This window comes from Orcinus orca, chromosome 1 (assembly GCF_937001465.1).
Source record: "Orcinus orca chromosome 1, mOrcOrc1.1, whole genome shotgun sequence".
NCBI lineage: Eukaryota > Metazoa > Chordata > Mammalia > Artiodactyla > Delphinidae > Orcinus > Orcinus orca.
Genome location: NC_064559.1, coordinates 48,144,810 through 48,164,171, shown reverse-complemented (window position 1 = coordinate 48,164,171; position 19,362 = coordinate 48,144,810). Strand labels below are relative to the sequence as shown.

The following is a 19,362-nucleotide window of genomic DNA, read 5'->3' as shown; positions in this document are numbered from 1 at the left end:
ATAAAGTAGATTACAGATGCTTTTTAAATTTTAGTAGCACCTTTATATTTGAGGTAAACTTTATTTGTGCTTGATGTTGTTTTTTTTTTTTTCTGTATACGCTGCTGGATTTGATTTCCTAATTACTGTACATAATTTTCATATCAGTGTTCAAAAAAATGAGATTCATCTATAATTTTCTTTGCCTGTAGAATTCTTCTATTTTGGTATCAGTATAATAGTAACTTCATAAAATAAGCTGGGTTATCTTTACTTCTATTGTCGGGAATAATTATATAATATGGGATTGTCTGTTCCATTAAATTTGGTAAAACTTACCTGTAAAACCACCTGGCATGGTTTCTTTGGCAAGGGATGGGGGAAGGGTTTGAGAGACTGTGGACTATTGATCTATTTTGTTGATGACTGATTTATTTAGATTTTCTATTTCTCCTTAAGTCAACTTTTTAATTTGTATTTTTCTGGTAAATTGTAAGTTTTACCTCAGTTTTCAATTTATTGACATAAAGCCACTCAATATTATAAATTGTATAGTATAAGCAATGATATTCTTAATCTCTACTGTATCTCTAATTATGTCCCCCTTTGAATTTCTTGTTTTTTTAAGAATCTGAAAAAGAATTTATTGATGTCTCTCTGTAAGTGAATCAAGTGGATGCACGGCAGAAAGAAACACAGCATTGAAAATCAGCTATACTCCATTATAAAAATAAAGATAAATTACAAAAAAAAGTGAGAAATTTTTTTTTGTTTACTAAATTTTATTTAAAAATTCATACAAAATACTCCAGATAACTGAGTTTCAATCCTCATCTTTCTCCTCTTCTTCATCTTGATTAATCTGGAAGTAATGTAATGCATAACTTTCTTTGCTGTTAGCAACTATGCATAACCAATCACGGAGACTATTCTTCAAATATTTTTTGGTGAGATATTTCAAATACCTTTTGGAAAAAGGCATCTCGGAAGTTACAGTGATCTTGCTTTTGCTTCTTTCGATTGTTACGACACCTCCTCCAAGATTCCCAGCTTTTCCATTCACTTTCTTTCCTGAAGAAGCTGCTCAAAATTGGCAGCATCCATGATTCCATCTTCTACAGGATGGGTGCAGTCAAGAGTAAACTTCAGGACCTGCTTCTTTTTTTTGCCCCCCTTCACCACAAGCTTTTTCATGGGCACCATGGTGGCAGCGGAGGCAGAAAAGGAGTTGGGTGAACTCGAGACAGAAATTCTTACAAAATTTGTTCAGAGGTGGTGACATAACCTGGAATCACATCATCTAGCCCCATAGCTGTATGGGTCCTAAGCCTGGACACTCGTGGGGCTGAGTGGCTTGGTGAAGATGTGCAGGCAAATGCAGCCCCATTGGAGTTATACTGCCTGGTCACACCATTCCATGGGTCCCAAATCGCCAGGTGCAGGGGTGAATTTCTAATATTATTTGTGCTATCTTCTTCTCAATGTGGCTTGCTAGAATTTGTTTTATTGGTGTTCTCAAAGGATCAGCTTTCGGATTCATTGATCAACGGTATTTTGGGGAGGTTGACTCTATTCATTTCCCCGGTCCTTGAAGTGAACGCTTAGTTCATTCACTTGAAATAATTTTTTTAAAATTTATTTTATTTTATTTTATTTTTAGCTGTGTTGGGTCTTTGTTGCTGCATGTAGGCTTTTCTCTGGTTGAGGAGAGTGGGGGCTACTCTTTGTTGTGGTGTGCAGGCTTCTCACTGCAGTGGCTTGTTGTGAAGCACGGGCTTTAGGCATGCAGGCTTCAGTAGTTGTGGTCGCGGGCTCTAGAGTGCAGGCTCAGTAGTTGTGGCGCACGGGCTTAGTTGCTCTGTGGCATGTGGGATCTTCCCAGATCAGGGCTTGAACCCGTGACTCCTGCACTGGCAGGCGGATTCTTAACCACTGCGCCACCAGGGAAGCCCCTGAAATAATTTTTAATAAATGCATTTAATGTCATAACTTTCTTTCAAATGACTGCTTTATCTGTATTACCCAAGTTTTATCATGTATTTTCTTTGTTTTTCTTTTCTAAATGGTGTGCAATTTTTTATTTAAATCATGAGTTATTTAGGAATGTGCTTTTAAGTATTCAAACATATGAGAATTTCTAATTCAACTAAATTCTGATCACAGAATGTGGTCTGTACTATAGTGATTCATTAAAATATCTGGTCAAATTTTATAAATGTTTGATGTGTGTTTGAGAAGAATGTGAATTCTCTATTTGTTAGGTGGAGGGTTTTTATATATGTGGGTATATAATATATTATATTCTCCAAAGAAGATATACAGATGGCCAATGGGCACATAAAAAGATGTTCAATATCACTAATGATTAGAGAAATACAAATCAAAACTACAATGAGGTATCACCTAACACTGGTCAGAATGGCCATCATCAAAAAGTCTACAAATAATAAATGCTGGAGAGGGTATGGAGAAAAGGGAACCCTCCTGCACTGTTGGTGGGAATGTAAACTGGTGCAGCCACTATGGAGAACAGTATGGAGGTTCCTTAAAAAACTAAAAACATAGTTACTAAATGATCCTCTTCTGGGCATATATCCAGAAAAGACAAAACCTCTAATTAGAAAAGATACATGTACCCCAATGTTCATAGCAGCATTATTTACAATAGACAAGACATGGAAGCAACCTAAATGTCCATGGACAGATGAATAGATAAAGAAGATGTGGTACATATATACAATGGAATATTACTCAGCCATAAAAAAGAATAAAGTGTTGCCATTTGCAACATGGATAGACCTAGAGATTATCATACTAAGTAAAGTAAGTCAGACAGAGAAAGACAAATATCATATGATATCACTTATATGTGAAATCTAAAAAAATGATACAAATTAACTTATTTACAAAACAGAAGTAGACTCACAGACATAGAAAACAAACTTATGGTTACCAAAGGGGAAAGGGGAGGAGGAATAAATTAGGAGCTTGGGATTAACAGATATACATTGCTATATATAAAATAGATAAACAAAAAGGTCCTACTGTATAGCACAGGAAACTATATTCAATATCTTGTAACCACCTATAATGGAAAAGAATCTGAGAAAGAATACATATTTATATATATAAAACTGAATCACTTTGCTGTACACCTGAAACTAATATAACATTGTAAATCAACTACATTTCAATTTAAAAAATATTATAGAAATCTCTGTTCCCTGAAGATGATCCATTCCCACTGGAATAGAAGTCCATATTGGCAAGTAATCTTAAAATGACTTTACAATAAATGCATTCAAAGAGTTAAAAAATAAAATACCTAAAAAAATATATAAAAGCTTAAGAAACAAGAAGATATGAATTAAGGAAAGATGAAAATGAAAAATAACTAAATAGAAAAACAGACATTGTGATAAAAATATTCAATGAGATAAACTCTAAACTCGTTACAGTCAGAGAATGAATTACTTCAGCTTTGTTAGAGGTTTAATTGACAAATTCATAAGACATTTAAAGTGTACATTGTGATGATTTGATACACACACACATTGTGAAGGGATTACCCTCTCCCAGTTTATTAAGAATTATTGAATTAGAAGATTAATCTATGGAATTCATGTAGAATATAGCATATATTTTATTATTTATTTATTTTTTAAAATTGCAGTATACTTGATTTATGATGCTGTGACAATCTCTGCTGTAGAGCAAAGTGACTCAGTTATACACAGACAGACATTCTTTTTTTATATTCTTTTCCATTATGGTTTATCACAGGATATTGAATATAGTTCCCTGTTATAGCATGTATTTTAAGCTGTATTGTGGCAGTTTAAAATTACAGCCACAGATTCTTTGATACTCCTTCTATTAAGAGATGGGTCTAGCCCCTGTACTCCCCAATCTGGGCAGGTTTGACTAAGTAAGATGGAAGTGATACTATGTGATTTTTGAGCCTAGATAATAAAAGTCTATGTAGCTTTTGCCTTGTTTTCTGGAATAGTCACTCTTGGAGCCCTGAGCTGCCATGGAAGTAGTATGATTACCATGAGGCCACTACAGTGTGAGGAAACCCAAAGCACATGGAGAAGTCATGTGTAGGTACTCCAGTCTATAGGTCCAGTAGAGTCTTGCCTTTGTCACTGTAGCCTAGACATGTGAATGAAAAAAAAAACAGCCATTCAAGTGACCACCAGCTGTTCAAGTCTTCTCATTTGACACCCTGGACATCATGAAGCAGAGTCAAGCTCTCCCTGAAGTACCTATCCAAATTCCTATCATACAGAATATTGGAGGTTAATAAAATGGTTATTGTTTCATGCCACTATGTTTTGGAGTGGTTTGTTACACAGCAATACATAGAATACATGAAGGATGCACCTAATTAGTAGTTTTAGGAAGAGAATAAACGGTATGGCGGAAGTCATATTTGGAGAGATGATACTAAGAATTTTCTAAAGTTTTTGAAAGAAAAGCAGTTATTAAGTACAAAAAAAATTTTAAAAAGAAAAGAAATTCATATCCAGATGCACTGCAGTGAAGATGCCTAACACTGAGAATAAAGAGAAAATTTCAAAAGCCACCAAAGAGAAAACACAGATTATCCATAAAAGAATGATAATTAAGACAACAGAATTCTCATCACCAACAAAGGATACCAGAGGTCAACATGGTAATAATTCCAAAGCACTGAGGGGAAAATAACTGGCAACATAGATTTCTATACCTGGCTAAGCTATAATTCAAGAATAATGGTGAAATAGAAGACTTTTCTTTCAAACCTGAGTTTACAAAAACAAAAACACCTGAGTTTACTAGCCATAAATTTTTATTGAATGAATTACTAAATGATGTATTGCAGCAAAAAGAAAAGTGAGTTCACAATGAAAATGTGGTATTAAAGAAACAAGTGGTAAACACAAAAATTGATAAATTAGATTGATAAATCTAATTATACATTGATTGTATAGTAACTTTTATGTTATGTTCTAATAAATATGGAACTAAAATTCTAGATAGCAATAACTGCTCAATACATTTGGTAGCTAAAACACAGCCTTGTTGGGGCAGAAGGATAGTCGTATTTTAAAAACTATAAATTGTTAGGAAAATAAATAGTTAAGTATACATTTAAGTATAGAAGTTAAGTTTAGTTAAGTATAGAATAAGTTAAGAATAAGTTAAGTATAAGTATAAGTTAAGTTATTAAGTATAGAAGTGATCTCAAAATCACCTAAGGGGTAAAAGAGGATTTTCTGCAGAGTGTCTAGCAGTTTAACAGCTGTCTGGACTGCACTGCTTTGTAATGATTTGTTTGATCTCAAAATCACCTAAGGGGTAAAAGAGGATTTTCTGCAGAGTGTCTAGCAGTTTAACAGCTGTCTGGACTGCACTGCTTTGTAATGATTTGTTTTAAATTGGTGTTTTCACTCCAATTTAAGAGTAGCTGCTTATGGCATAGGCAAAATATAATCTATAGTTTCCAAATTAGCAGAGGTAAAAGTAAGAGAATTTGAAAAGTTATCCATTCAACAAAAGCAGTTAAGGTAAGCAAACGAATAAAACAAGGAGAAAGCACTGTAAACAGAAAATCAAAAGTAAATGGTAGAGATGGTAGAGGTAATTTTAAATAGATCATACTCATATGAATTGAACTTTCCAGTTAAACAACAGAGACTGTCAGGAATAAAAAAAGAAAACCCAGCTACCTGCTGTTTACAAAAGATGTGCCAATAATAAAATAGCATAGAAAGGTTGAAAATAAAGTAAAAAGTTATAGCAAGCAAATGCTAACCAAAAAAAAAGTTATAGTAGAATACGAGTATCAGATAAAATAACTGCTTAAAGCAAGTATTGATAAGGATAAAAAGACATTACATAATGATTAAAATTATATTAAAAATGATAAAAATTTAAAAATCACCAAGAAGTTCTATCCAGCTAACCGTATAACCATGAAATTAAACAAAAAGTAACGAATTATAAGAAAAAAAAGTAGATCAACAATAATATTGGGAAGTTTTAATATAATTTTATTAGAAACTCACAGATCAATTAAACAAAACTAAGTTGAGAGGTTGGTTAATGTTTTTAGCATTAACTTGCCTTGTGTGTGAATTGTAATTTGCAGCTCATCTTAAATGGTAGCTTTATCTTTCTACCTATTCCACTCCATTTGCTGTTTTAGTGTAGCCTCCATGTAGATGCGGAGACCCCCTAGTCCAGAACTAGGTGTCACAGGACTCCTGACCCTCAGGGATATTGGGGAAGATAACAGATCTGTCCTCTAGGCAGGAAAGCAGACTGGCATAAGTCCTGTGTGCACTGATTTCTATTCTTCCTTCCACCCCCACAGATAGGTAGGGGCTTTGTTTATTTATTTTGTTTTTTAAACTCTAGGTCAGGGTGGAAATCATTTGGAAGCTTTTCCCAAATCCCAGTTTCACAGTGAGCCTGCCTAATGTGCCACACCCTGTATGGGGTGCTGTTGATCCCCACTGCTCTGAGGAATTCAAACTCCTAGCCAACTTCTACTTGCTTCCAGACCCAGAAGACCATCAGGGTCACAGCTCTAGCTTTACTAACCTAGTGGTGCTGCTTTTTCATTTCTGTTACCTAGAGATGATTATCTTGTGAATGAACCCAGAGACATCTCTTAATTAAAAAAAAAAAAGTTTTTGTGATTGGAGTTCTTGGAGAAGATGTGGAAATTCAAAGCATAGCTCACAATACCATTTTGACTATTTTCCTCTGCCTTTCTGGATGCGAGGAACTCTGTGGTCTTGCTACCTTCTTTGGCTTTACTCAGTAATAGGGATTGAGGTTTCTTCTGTTCTCAAATGCCAGAAACCTATTAAGAATCTCTATAAATCTCCTCAGGCTTCTGGCGAAGGATGGGAGGCAGAGCACAAAGTCCCTTTGTTTCTTTCTCTCCTCTCTGATTTTTTGTGTTCATGAATTTGAGGAACTTTTAATATATTCTGCTGCTGAAAGCCTTACCCTTAAATCATCACTCTTTGTCCTGAATTCTTCAGAGCCTATGTGGCTTTGTAATCTGAAGTTTTAAAATCCTAAAGGGCAAGGGATAAAAGAAAACATTGGGGGTGGGGGGAGAAACTCCACAATTTACCATCTCATTATTATTCCACCGGAAAAGAGATTTCCATCTCTGCCGGTGTGTCCTGAAAGTCTATCTCTTCCCATTTCCTCAGAAGCCACATTCCTAACTACTCAGCCTCTCTCATCTCTTATTCTTCTATCCTGGATCTTTTCTGCTGAAGGCTCTCACCTCTTCGTAAGACAAAACCTCTCCTAGCTCTCTCATTTTATAGGCAAGCTTTCTGAAACCACTCAAGCATCTTTAGTTACCATCTACATGCTGATGACTCCCAAATTCACAACTCTAGCTGAAATTTCTCTCAAGTTCTCCAGATCCTCAAGATCTCTCAATTCCAGACAACTACAGTTCAACATGTCCACAACAAAATCATTATCTCCACATCCATTCATCTCTCCAAACTATTTCTTCTCTTATGTTTTCTATTTTCATTCAGTTTCCCAAGCAGAAACCTGGGAGTCTCCTTGATTTCTTCCCCTCCCTCTCTCACAGCCAATAAATGACCAAGTTCTGCCATTATATTTCCATTTATGGCATATTTATAGCCAAGTATTTATTACATACCACTAGAGCGATAGCAGCATAATGAATTAAAGATGAGGTTAAGGTAGTAGAATAAAAAAAATTAAAATGTCATTGGATTCAAGGTAAAAACATTTTTGGTAAAGGAAACATATTAGTATTACCCAATAGAACAGAAAGTTTAAAAGAATAAAAACTTACAATTGTTAGATTGTTAGATTTAATTAGAAGATTCCTAGTGATCTCAAAATCACCTAAGGGGTAAAAGAGGATTTTCTGCAGAGTGTCTAGCAGTTTAACAGCTGTCTGGACTGCACTGCTTTGTAATGATTTGTTTTAAATTGGTGTTTTCACTCTTATCATATGGGTAAGAGGTAAGAGAAGGGTAACACTCGCATGGTACCCAAGGGTCAAATTCATATGATATATTTTGTTTTGGAGAATATCAGCTTTTAAAATGGCAATACAAAGTTTCTCATGGTCTATATCAGCCTTTTTGAACTGGATCATTAAATGGAATCATCTCGAACTTGCCAGGCAGCAAGAACCAGGGATGTCCTATTCAGCAGATAGAGATTACTGAGTCTGAAAGTATATTTCAGAGGTCGCCAAGTCCCTTTCTTGTTTTTAATTCAGACTGGGGATCTAGTCATTTCTTAGCGTCTCTCACGGAAAGTAGGTTCTAATAGATAAGTGTCTAACAACTATTACTAGGTTTCCCTGGTGGCGCAGTGGTTGAGAGTCTGCCTGCCGATGCAGGGGACACGGGTTCGTGCCCTCGTCCGGGAAGATCCCACATGCCGCAGAGCGGCTGGGCCCGTGAGCCATGGCCGCTGAGCCTGCGCGTCCGGAGCCTGTGCTCCGCAACGGGAGAGGCCACAACAGTGAGAGGCCCGCGTACGGAAAAAAAAAAAAAAATATATATATATATATATATATATAACACAACTATTACTACCACCAGGCAGTGTGCTTCTTCGCTCATGCATCTACTTCTTTCTCTTCCTCCAGACTTTATAGTTTTCTTTTTCTCTTTCCCTGCTCTTTCTTCTTTCTCAATTCAGTTTTCCTGCCTCTCTTTTTCTTTCTCACCCATAAATAGGAAAAAAAAAAAAGCAAATGTTGAGTTTCCTGACTGGTCACATTCCAGAGAAAGGAGGAAATACAGGCTGTTATACAACTGGGAGGGGTCAGGTGTGACCTAAAGTTGAGGGACGAGGAGAAGAGAATTATAAAGGTAAGAGAAGGCAAAAAGGTTAAGTAAAGGTTTGATTTTAGACTTTTATTACGTAAAGTGATTCTTTTGTGAATCCCATCTAGAGCATTTCATCCTTCTCAGGCTATGATGGTTCCCAGTAGATCCAAAATTGCCAAAGAAGGTCAGTAATGATGTATTCAAAGATGATCACTCTCATCAGCTTTTGTACAAAAGAATCAGTACCCGATATTGTGTTAGAGTGAGCCATAGGAAATGCCTTAGGAATTGTCTCTGATGAAGTCTTTTTTTTTCAATCACCAGTATGTGAAAAGCTATTAGATCTATTTTTAATCTTTCTCCTATTCAGTTTCCAATGTTGCTCTCAGGCTTCTGTAACTTGGCAGATAGTTCAGGTATTCTTTAAAAACAATGACAAACAATAAAATTCCCAACAACCACAGCAACCACCAAAACAGTGAAATCTACTTAGCTTTTTGGTTGGTGGGAGATGTTGAAAAATATAAGAAATAAAAGCCACCCACAAATAATTTGCCTCACAAAAACAACTGCTCTTAGTATTATATTGTATTTCTGCCCATTTTCTATGCAATTCTATGTCAGAGTTATACTTTATATATACTGCAGTATAGAACTTATACAAGTTATATTAACTTAAATATAACTATGACATAGAGTTACATAGTTTGTATCTTTCAGGCATATTTTAGTCTAGAATACTTTCAACTATGGTTTTCCATCACTTTTCTGGCGGTTGAACTATATATATTTCTTTTGCTGCTGGGAAATAGAATTTGAAAAAGTTAACTCTGCAAAATCTCATTCTAAAGGACTTTGCAGTTGACCAGGACACTTAAGTGGATTATCCGATTGCATGTCTTCACTTGATCTCCAGGTGGAATGGTTCCAAAGACCTCTAACAGCTTTATCACTCTATAGTATAACTGCCCCTTAATTCTCCTCTAAGCTTTAAGCCCTGAGAGCAAGACTGTATTGTTCACCATTTGCACCCCAGTGACTAGCATGTGACCCAATACATAGAAAATTTGCAATATATTCTTGATGATTGAGTGAATGAAAAAGTGAGTAAATGAATACTAAAATTCTAGAAGATCCATAACTCATCAAGCTTTCTCCTTGGTATCAGGATACAATCAGATTAAGGTTCCCAGAAGTAAAGGATTGATTTAGATTTAGATTTGTCTTGAAAGAGCAGAGAAAGATAGGAATTGATCATCACTTGAACATTCCTTATAGACCCTAAACTCTTTACCTAAAATTCCTATTGTGCTTTAATGCTACAATTTAGCTGTCCCACAAATACTTACAGAAAAGTAATTTTCAACTTTGCTTTCTACAAACTAATTACCTTCTGTAACATCCAGGCCACTGCCACCTACATTTTGGAAGTGTTGGCATCCCAACAGTTGGCATGCCTTATAGGTTTACCATAGGGCTATTATTAAAGAACTAAAACCATGCACATCCTCTTGGACAAAGGATTGGATCACCTTGGGGACCATAAAGGAAAGCTTGTAGACAGTGGTTGAGACAGCAAGACAATGAGAGAGAGTGAGCCAGAGAGCCTGCCAGAAATGTCAGTTTGAAAGAGGGCAGGGAACGCACAAGCAGGTGGTTTCACTCCTCATGAGCCTCCTTATCTTCTTCAGTTTTGCCAGACCTTGGATCTCATCTCATCCAAGTATAAAACTCCTAGTGAACTGAGACATTCTCTGTAAGTAGATGAAAGCTGTTTTCTCTCTTGGCAGTTTATACTTGGTCACGTGATACAACTAGTCATACAGTTTTAAGGCGGCATGCTGTGTACCTCTCTCTCCAAATGCAATTTTACAACATTCTGTGTTTTATTTAAAAAAAACAGTTTAATCTACATTAATTACAGTGTGAAGCTGAGTGTGGGAAGCTCTAATTTACCTTACATGCATAACAAGAGCAGCATCACCTGTTGACTGCCTACTAAGTGCCTGGCACAGCCTAGGTATGTTATACACATTATCTAATTGAACTTGGAGAACATGCCTGCCTCCAGAAATATAACTTAAATATCTCATTTACTTTGAAATTGCAAATGGCCCTTTCTTTAAGAAACTTACATTAAATTTATTTAGCACTATCCCATTACAGGAGAAAAAAATAACAATAATAAGGCCAGAATTTATAAACACTTTTCTGGTGAGAAACACAAAGATCACTGAGCTTTCCATTCTACACTCTAATCCAATTTTCTTTCTTTCTTTCTTTTTTTTTTTTTTTTGGCAGTACGCGGGCCTCTCACTCTTGTGGCCTCTCCCGTTGCGGAGCACAGGCTCCGGACACGCAGGCTTAGCGGCCATGGCTCACGGGCCCAGCCGCTCCGTGGCATGTGGGATCTTCCCAGACCGAGGCACGAACCCGTGGTCCCCTGCATCGGCAGGCGGACTCTCAACCACTGCACCACCAGGGAAGAACCCTCTGAATTTTTAAATCTAATTTTTCTATCCTATTTTCCAACCTAGCTGATAAACTGTCTTCTCTCTTGCCATCTTCCCCAGCAGTGTTTTTTCTTTTGCCACATAATAAGAGAGTTAACTGCTTCCCCTATTCCAAATTAGAAAACATAAAGGTTAAATAAAAGTGACTTGGACACTGAAGACTTTTTTCCTACATTGAAGTATGAGACTTTGTGGTGAGATAATTGATGAGTTACCCATAATCTTATGTGTGCTCTTTACTCATTGCCTAAGTAAATTTCATCTAATTAAAACTTTCATCATGTTAAATATAATAGATTCCTCGGATGGGTTGAAGTTCTTTTCTTATTGCTTAGTAATGACCTCTATATTCCATAGGAAGGTCTTCAGAAATTTTAAGCATTTATATGAAAGTCGTGGTCCAAACTTCTACTTTTTTTCCCAAGATTAATTGATTCAACAAACATCTATTGAGCACCCTTGTATCAGCAACCCTGGTAGTGGAGTGATAATACAGTAGTGAGCAAAACAGGTACAGTGTTTGCACTACAGAGCTTACAGCCAACTGGAGGGAACAGACACTGAATAATTACAAATATGACAAATGCCATGAAGAAGATGGGCAGGGTGCTATGGGAATATGAAATAGGTGTAGCTAACCTAGCTTGATGGGAGGTGGGGCAGAGAAGATTTTTCCAGAGAAGTTCAAGTTTAGGCTTGAAGCATAAGAAGGAAGAAGAGTTATCTAGATAAGGGAACAGCTTGTGTAAAGGCTCTGAGTAGAAAAGAACACCACCCATTCAAGGACCTGAGAGAAGGTCACTGTGGCTAGAGTGCTGACTTCAGGAAACGTTAGAGAAGAGGCAGGCAAGGACCAGATCACATAGGTCACCCTAAGGATTGGGGACTTTATTCTGAGGGCAGTGGAAAGCCAATGGAAAATTCAAGCCAGGAATTAAAAAAATTTTTAAGCTTAAAATAGCTAAAATGTAGACTATAAGAATATATTAATTCACTAATTTGCTCTGGAATATGCTCTCATATCTAGTAGTCCAATAATAGTAAGAATTTTTATAAATGCAGGACAAACTATCTAGGTTTATAATATGTAGAATTTTTCTGTGAATAGAAAAGACCCTAGGATAGTTAAGCAAAGCAGAACAGGACTTGGGTACATGTAAGTACCCAAGTAAGCTTTGAAACGTATGTCCTGAGTTTCTTTGCTTTTCATCTATATCACATTTTAACTTGAACTGAAAATAGAAGTGGTAAAATAATAAAGGCAGGGAAAGGAGGAAGGCATGCATGTGTGTATGAGCGTGTGTGCCCACGTGTGGTTTCTTATGGTTTTGAAGAAGAGCAGATTTATGACAATATCAGTATCACATTCTCTGTGCTCAAAAATAGTTGTCTCCCCTGCAGAAATTAGGAAAGGAGAGACTATATAATAGGGAAAGATTTTTTTTTTTTTCTTTTAGTGGTGTGTTCTAAGAAAAAAAAAATGGCAGCTTCTGGGTAATACAACAGATTTTGACATGAAATACATTGATTTTAGACTATGGACCCCAAGATGGTTTCAGTAGTACTGTGCTTGGAGTAGTAAAGAGATCCATGAACACCAAGGCCTTTGGACAATATAAAGTGTAAGAGGCTAAGGTTTTAATTTTCTTTTTTAATACTCTTTGGTCTTCCCTATGGGCATTTCTTTTTGTCTTCTTCAGATGGCCTGCATTCATTAAATTAGTAGATAGGATTTTAAGGTGTGGTTCTTTCCCAGAGGTATTTTCTTACTGGGAGTTGAGAGAAATTCTTGAAGATTAATAAGATTTCCATTAGTAAATATTAGGAGAGTGGAGGAGAGCTAGCTAGCTCTGACTACCATTCTCTGTCACCTCACTGTCTCCCAAACCAGAAGTTTCTTCTCTTAAATCTTGGACTGCAATGCTTCCTGACCGTTCTGGAGGAGGCTCAGTGACTCCTTCTTAGAAATGAATGAATAAATTCACACTTGGTGAACTGTTTGAGAAAGGCTGCTGACTAAGACTTTAGATTTTCTCAGACTAAGGTCTGAGAAATCTTGAGCAACAGGAGACCTGAGTTTAATGTCAATTTGTATCTGTCTCACTATTTGAAGAGAACGAATTACTTACTTGATTCAATCACTTAGCTCCACACCTGAAGTGTAGTAATGAGGAGAACATGGGCCAGCTTCATATACATTGTGTCCTTCAGTACTGCAATTGACAAAGCATTCTCATCAAAATAGAAACACATTAAGTACCTACTGTACACATGACTGGGAAACAATCAGAATATGTAGGTTAAATATTAAAATAAATTAGTGCTTGTTAAGGTTTCATGGAACAGGTGAGATGTGTATTATTATAAAAAGGGAGCAGGTTTACTATGTATTAATTATTAGGCTACCAAAGCTCTGGGTAAATTTGATAGCAATGTTAAGAGTAGCTTCTCGGCAAGTACTTGGTGCCAGGTTGAAAACTGGCCACTCTGTTTACTTGGGCAGAAATGTGGTTATATTAGGCTGCTTTTAGTGATAAAAGGTTTTTTAAAAGTTTCAACCTTCTGGAATCTGACTCACAATGTCCTGATATTGTGTTCTTTTCTGTATTCAGTGTCATGGATAAAGAATCTATCTTTCAGCACTGAATAAGAATAAATTTGTGTATGCGGTCAGATTTATGAGTATTACAAAGATTAGATAAACTATTATTTAAAAAAATAATTTTATGCTGCAGTAGTTCTAAATTATTAGCTTTAGCTTGATATAAGAGCAGAGGGCAAAAAATAAATTGACGTTCATCAAGTACCAGCGTTGTATGTCAGGCACTCATATAGTCAGTCACCTATATTATCATTAAAGTTCACAGGAAGCCTGTAATAGGTAATGTTTCCATTTTGGTCAAGGAAGAAACTGAACTTCAGAGACTGAGATGGCAGAATTGGGATGCACACTCAGGTCTCCTAGCTTATGGTCTTTCAATAAAATCACTTTGGCATAAACTGAAAAATTTAAGATTATGTAGGATTAAACAAAATGAAACAGCTTCTCATCTATAATTTCTTTTGGTTTAGATGTAATCTTTATCTGTAGGGGGGAAAAGGTGAATAATATTGCAGAAAGGTGCTTGTATTTTACAAATCTGTTGATGGGTTCTAGTAGAAAGAGATGAGATTAGAAAATGTACATTAAGCAATATGTAAATTGGGGGTCATAATTCTCCTGAATCCTATTGATTTTTTAAAGGTATTTTCAAGATGGGCATCAATGTTTTACAATCTGTAAAATTAAATGTTACTATTCTATCTAGTTTGTAGGGACACTAAAGTTATTGAAGAACCTTGAAACATTATTAGGAAACCTGCTATAAAATATAAAGATGGCTTATATGTCTGACCTTCATCTGTGCACTTAAAGCACTTTGTTCTTACCTTAATTTTTGCACCCATAGTATTGCATCCAAATCATGTCTCTATTCTCTGGTATCTCTACCAGAAGGTGGGTTCCTCCAAGACAGGGACCATGTCTCTTCCATGGTAGTATCCATAGTAACCTGGACAGTGTCTGAAATATAATAAATGCTCAGTAATGTTTATCAAACAAACAACACAACAAAAGGATTCATTTTTTCCAACCCCAGTTTCCTTATCTCCAAAATGAGAAGGTACTAATAGTTTTCTAGATCGTCAGGCAGGACATGATATATGCTCATATACTGTTGATTGGAGATATAAGGCACAGACATAAAAAGTGTTATTAGGATGATTACTAAGGGGGTGGTTATTTCACACAACATAAACTTTTATTCTGTTTAAGATCTTTTAAAAAAATCTAACCAATAAATTTCAGGAAGAAAATCTAAGGTATTTTAGGTAATATGTAGTCATAATCTCCATCCTTGGGCTCTCAGGGTTGAAGAAAAGCCAGATCCTAAACCAGAGATGAGAACAATCTTTCACTAGGTGGCTCTCTTTCCCATGAGTGGGCGGCCCCTCGGTGGGTGGAGGGACGACACGGGGCAATGTACAGCTGCAATCACCGCGTGTCACACTGCATCACAGTAGGCGCATGCAGCACGAGGGGCATAGTTCAGTTTCTATGTCGTTAATGATAATCTGTCCTTGGGATTTGTTTCAAAGTAGCTTGTACTTTCATTTCCTCCAAACCTACCCATAGACGTTGGCCCAGTCTTTTAATAGGTGCGGTCTCAGAGAAGGATTTTGATAGCGCCTTTTCACCTAGCATGAAAGACAAAAGGAATCAGGTACCCCGACCGAGCCAAACCAAAATAGCCCATTAAAATTATGATTTTAACTGTCCAGTGAGGGCTGCATTCCTGGAGGGGTTTATACCGTTATACATCCTAAAGTACTTTGGGACAGCTGTTTAAACGCCTCCACAATACGAATGGAAAATATAATTTGTAAAATGTCAAATAATTCTTTCAAACCACTAACACGACGACTTCTCCAGCTACTTTTCACACACTCATTATTATTGAGCCCATTTACGTTATTCTGCTTTTTTAGCCTCAAACATGAGACAAAATACACATAATAAACATTCAAAAAGATTTGTTCTAAGAATGAAAATCCTTTTCCTAGAAGCCTTTCATAGGAACTTCGCTCAAGTATCTAGGTTTTTCTTGATACTATTTTACCCAATGTTTTCCTTTCCAACCCAAAAGATACATAGTGACAAGTTCTAAAATACTACGAACGCCTGAGAGAAGGAGGAAGTTTGCAAAGGAGAAAGGAACTCGGAGGTCTGTTTTTGATGAGAAAGGGGGACTCACACTGGGGGGTGCCTCTCAGAGGGATGGCGGTCGTGAGCATCTCGCCACGTCCCCTAAGCGCTGAAAAATCACTTGTTAGCCTTCCAAGATGAGTTCCCACTCTCACGCTGGCCTCCTCGCGGCAGGAGGTGGCTAGTGAAGGCCGCGTGGGGGGCTCGCAGGAGGCTAGGTCGCCGAGAGTGTGTGTGGGGTGGGGTTTGGGGGATTTCAGTAAGGGGTCGACCCGCCGGGGAGAGTCGTATGTCCCCGTCAGCAGAAAAGGGATCTCGGCAGTCGTGTGCCGTTCTCCTCCCTCAGGGACCCCGTCCTGGCGGGACCCCGCCTCCCAGTGCCGGGGGCGGTTGTGGGGAAACCCCTCGCCCGCCTCGCAGCCTAGCGCCGCCGCCTCGCCTAGCCTGCTCCAGCCCGCCGCCCACCAGCCTTCAGGCCCAGCATCTTCTGCGTAGGCCCAGCCCTCCCCCAAGCCCGGCACGGAGTGGAAAACTATGGAGGTGGTTCCCGCCCGCAGGCGGGTGGAAAAGCCCATGGTGAATGCCTCGGGGTCTCCCCAATTGCTGCGGGAAAGGGAAAGGGAGGAGAAAATGAACTTCTCCGCGCAGGAGAACTACCCGGATTCCCAACCTGGGGGAGGCCCTTAGATGGAAGGGAAGCCAGGGGGAACCCTGGGCACTTTCCGGGGAATCCACTCGCCAAGGGAGGGTCATTCTGTCTGCACACATTGGTTACTATGACAATACAACTACAGCCTCCAGTTGCCTTTGCAGCTGCTTATCCAATCCGATTGGTTTCTTTTCTCTTCATCCCTGGGCTCCACCCTATCCCCTCCAACAGCCTCCCTGCGTGCAGGGGGTGGGGCCACAGAAAAGAGGAGGGGGTCCTTAGCTTCAGTCTAGGGCGCGAGGGCAGGCCAGAGACAAGGGACTGGCAGCCGGAACTGTAGGAGGAAGGGGCGTCGTTTCCGGTAGGGAAGAGTGGAGGAGTGGAAAAAGGAAGAGAGAAATCGGGTGGAGTGCAAAGACGGGGGAAGACTTTGAGTGTAACTCCCGGTTGATTGGAGCTCGATGTTCCCGGTGAGGCTGGGGTTGCCCCCTTGCGCGGGAGAAGCTGGGTGGATTGGCCGGAAGCCGCCAATCGCCTCCAGTGGGCCGCTCAGCAACCGCACAGGCGCCCCACCGCTAACTGATCCCAAGAGGGAGCGCTACAGAGAGGCGGAAATCACCCGGAGGGACCGGCGCCGCTGAAATCTCGCGAGAGAGACCCCACTTCCTTCCTCTGCTTCTCCCTCCTCTTTACCCCGCCCCTATCCCTTCTCCCTCCCCCTCCCCCCTCCCGGGTCGGAGTGTCCCTGAGCCCCACGGGCCGGAGAAGCAGCGAGAGCAGCTATCCCCGCTCCCTCCCCCTCGCCTCACTCACCCCCAACCCCCGCTGAGCGAGGAGGAGCCGGAGGAGAGGAAGATGGCGGCGGCCGCCAGCACCCGCGGTGCCGTGGGGCCGCTCCGAGGAGCCTGAGAGACCCACAGAGGCTTCGCGGGAAGACGCGGCGGCGGAGGATGAGCCTGCAGAGCGCGCAGTATCTCCGGTGAGTGCCGAGGCCGGCCCGGTACGTAGCGGGGAGCGGGCCGAAGGTTGGGGCATGGAGCAACAGACACAGAGGTGGGTATGTCCGGGGTGGCGGGGGAGTTGCTGTGTTCTCTCCTTCCCGGGCAGGGAGGCGGGGGCTGCGAGGATCAGCGGGAGGGGGCGGAGCAGGCACACACTTGGGTGCCTAGCCCCCGTGAGCAGGACTGAGTTCCAGCGGAGCCGGCTAGTCTCGGTGCGGAGAAGGAGGTTAGGGAAGCGTGAGAATGTGTGTGTGCGCGCGCCCCGGGTCGCGGGCTCTCTAGTGAGGGTTGGGGGGAGGCGGCGGCGACCCGGAGTGGAGGTGGGTGTGGAGGTGTCTGATCCCGGTGGCGGGGAAACGTGGTGTGTGGGATTGACTGGAGCGATGAATGGGGAGAAGACAAGGTGGAAGTCTGCACACCTGGGGTGTGTGTGGGGCCGGGGAGGGAGGACTAGAGGAGGGGGAGACTGCAGGAAGCTGGAGTTTGTTCTTCATTCTGGGGTTGGAAGTACTGAGGAATAATGTCATCTGTAGTTAGTTGGCGGAGTGCGGGTGGAGGGCATAAAGAAGGGAATGGGTGAGGAAGTGAGGAAAGAAGGAGGCACTACGGATGCGGTTGGGTTCCCCCGAAGAAACTGGGTTAGAATCAGTGCAGTCGGGAGATACCATTCTAAGAGTCGTGTGGATTCATTAGAGTGGTGTAAGGAACTTGTATGTCGAGGTAGAGTGACGTATGGGTGCAGAGTGAGAAAGTATGTGATGTGTATCTGGGGAGGGTTAAGGGGGCGATTGACACACATTGTAGGAGGAAGAAGGTGCAGACACATTGGAACCAAGTACATGGTGGCGAGAGCATATTGCACCAGCTATTGTGCAGCTAGGAAGTTTCCATGGATGCAGAATAAGAGCTTGGAGGTAGAGGTAAACGAGGGTCAAAATCTTGATGACAGAGAAAAATAAGATTGTCAGAGCCTGGGATTAATTGGGGAGTTGCCACTGCTTAGAAAAGGGGAAGGAAGATCCAGAAACGGGTCCTTTTTGTCTTTCAGTAGCAGAACTAAGAAGGGCAGGTGTATGGGAAAATGATTTTAAAAGTGGTTTCATACCTTGTGGAGGAGGGAATTGGACGGGGTAGAAGTCTGAAATGAGCAGAAAAGTCACTTTAGCTGTTTAGTGACGTGAAAGTATTGATATGTGAGTGGATCCCTGCATGTATGTTTCAAGAGAAGGTTTGTAGTTAGGTGATACATGAGGGTAGCTATTCTGCTTTTGAAAGTAGTAATCGTTTTATTAAGCAGTGTGTGTAGAGGAGGGAATGATGAGATCTTTCAAGTATGGTGGAATGCCTGAGTTTAATAACACACATCATGTATGCTCAATAACTGTACAGTGGGCAGTTGGAATGATACCTGTATATCGAAGTCCTTTTTCTCCTTTATTATCCCTTTGTTGTTTAACATATCAGATAAGCTTAATAAATACAACTGTGGCAAAGATGTATGATAGATGCTATAGAGAGGAGATATGGAAACTATCAGGACAGTCCTTAATTTTAAGGAATTTGCAGATTAGTATATATTAGGAAAGTAAAATATGGTAAGGATCATGAAAGATGCCAGTTTTATAAGAGTCCAAAG

General features: G+C 39.7%; 1 protein-coding gene and 1 pseudogene across 10 annotated transcripts in view; one reads left to right on the top strand and one right to left on the bottom strand.

Annotated features, from left to right (window-relative positions):
- Positions 1-740: 740 nt before the first annotated feature.
- LOC101283164 (60S ribosomal protein L22-like) lies at positions 741-17,676 on the bottom strand (annotated as a pseudogene).
- SMG7 (SMG7 nonsense mediated mRNA decay factor) overlaps positions 17,565-19,362 on the top strand; it is a 70,877-nt gene continuing 69,079 nt past the window's right edge. For 4 of the 10 annotated variants that reach the window (XM_033437948.2, XM_033437943.2, XM_033437944.2 and 1 more), the window contains exon 1: positions 17,572-17,704. In XM_033437948.2, the coding sequence (XP_033293839.1) occupies positions 17,676-17,704 (29 nt within the window). In that variant the 5' untranslated portion in view covers positions 17,572-17,675. Of the gene's footprint in view, positions 17,705-19,362 lie in introns of all 10 variants that reach the window. The other 6 variants (XM_049699584.1, XM_033437939.2, XM_049699612.1 and 3 more) reach the window with 3 other exon arrangements.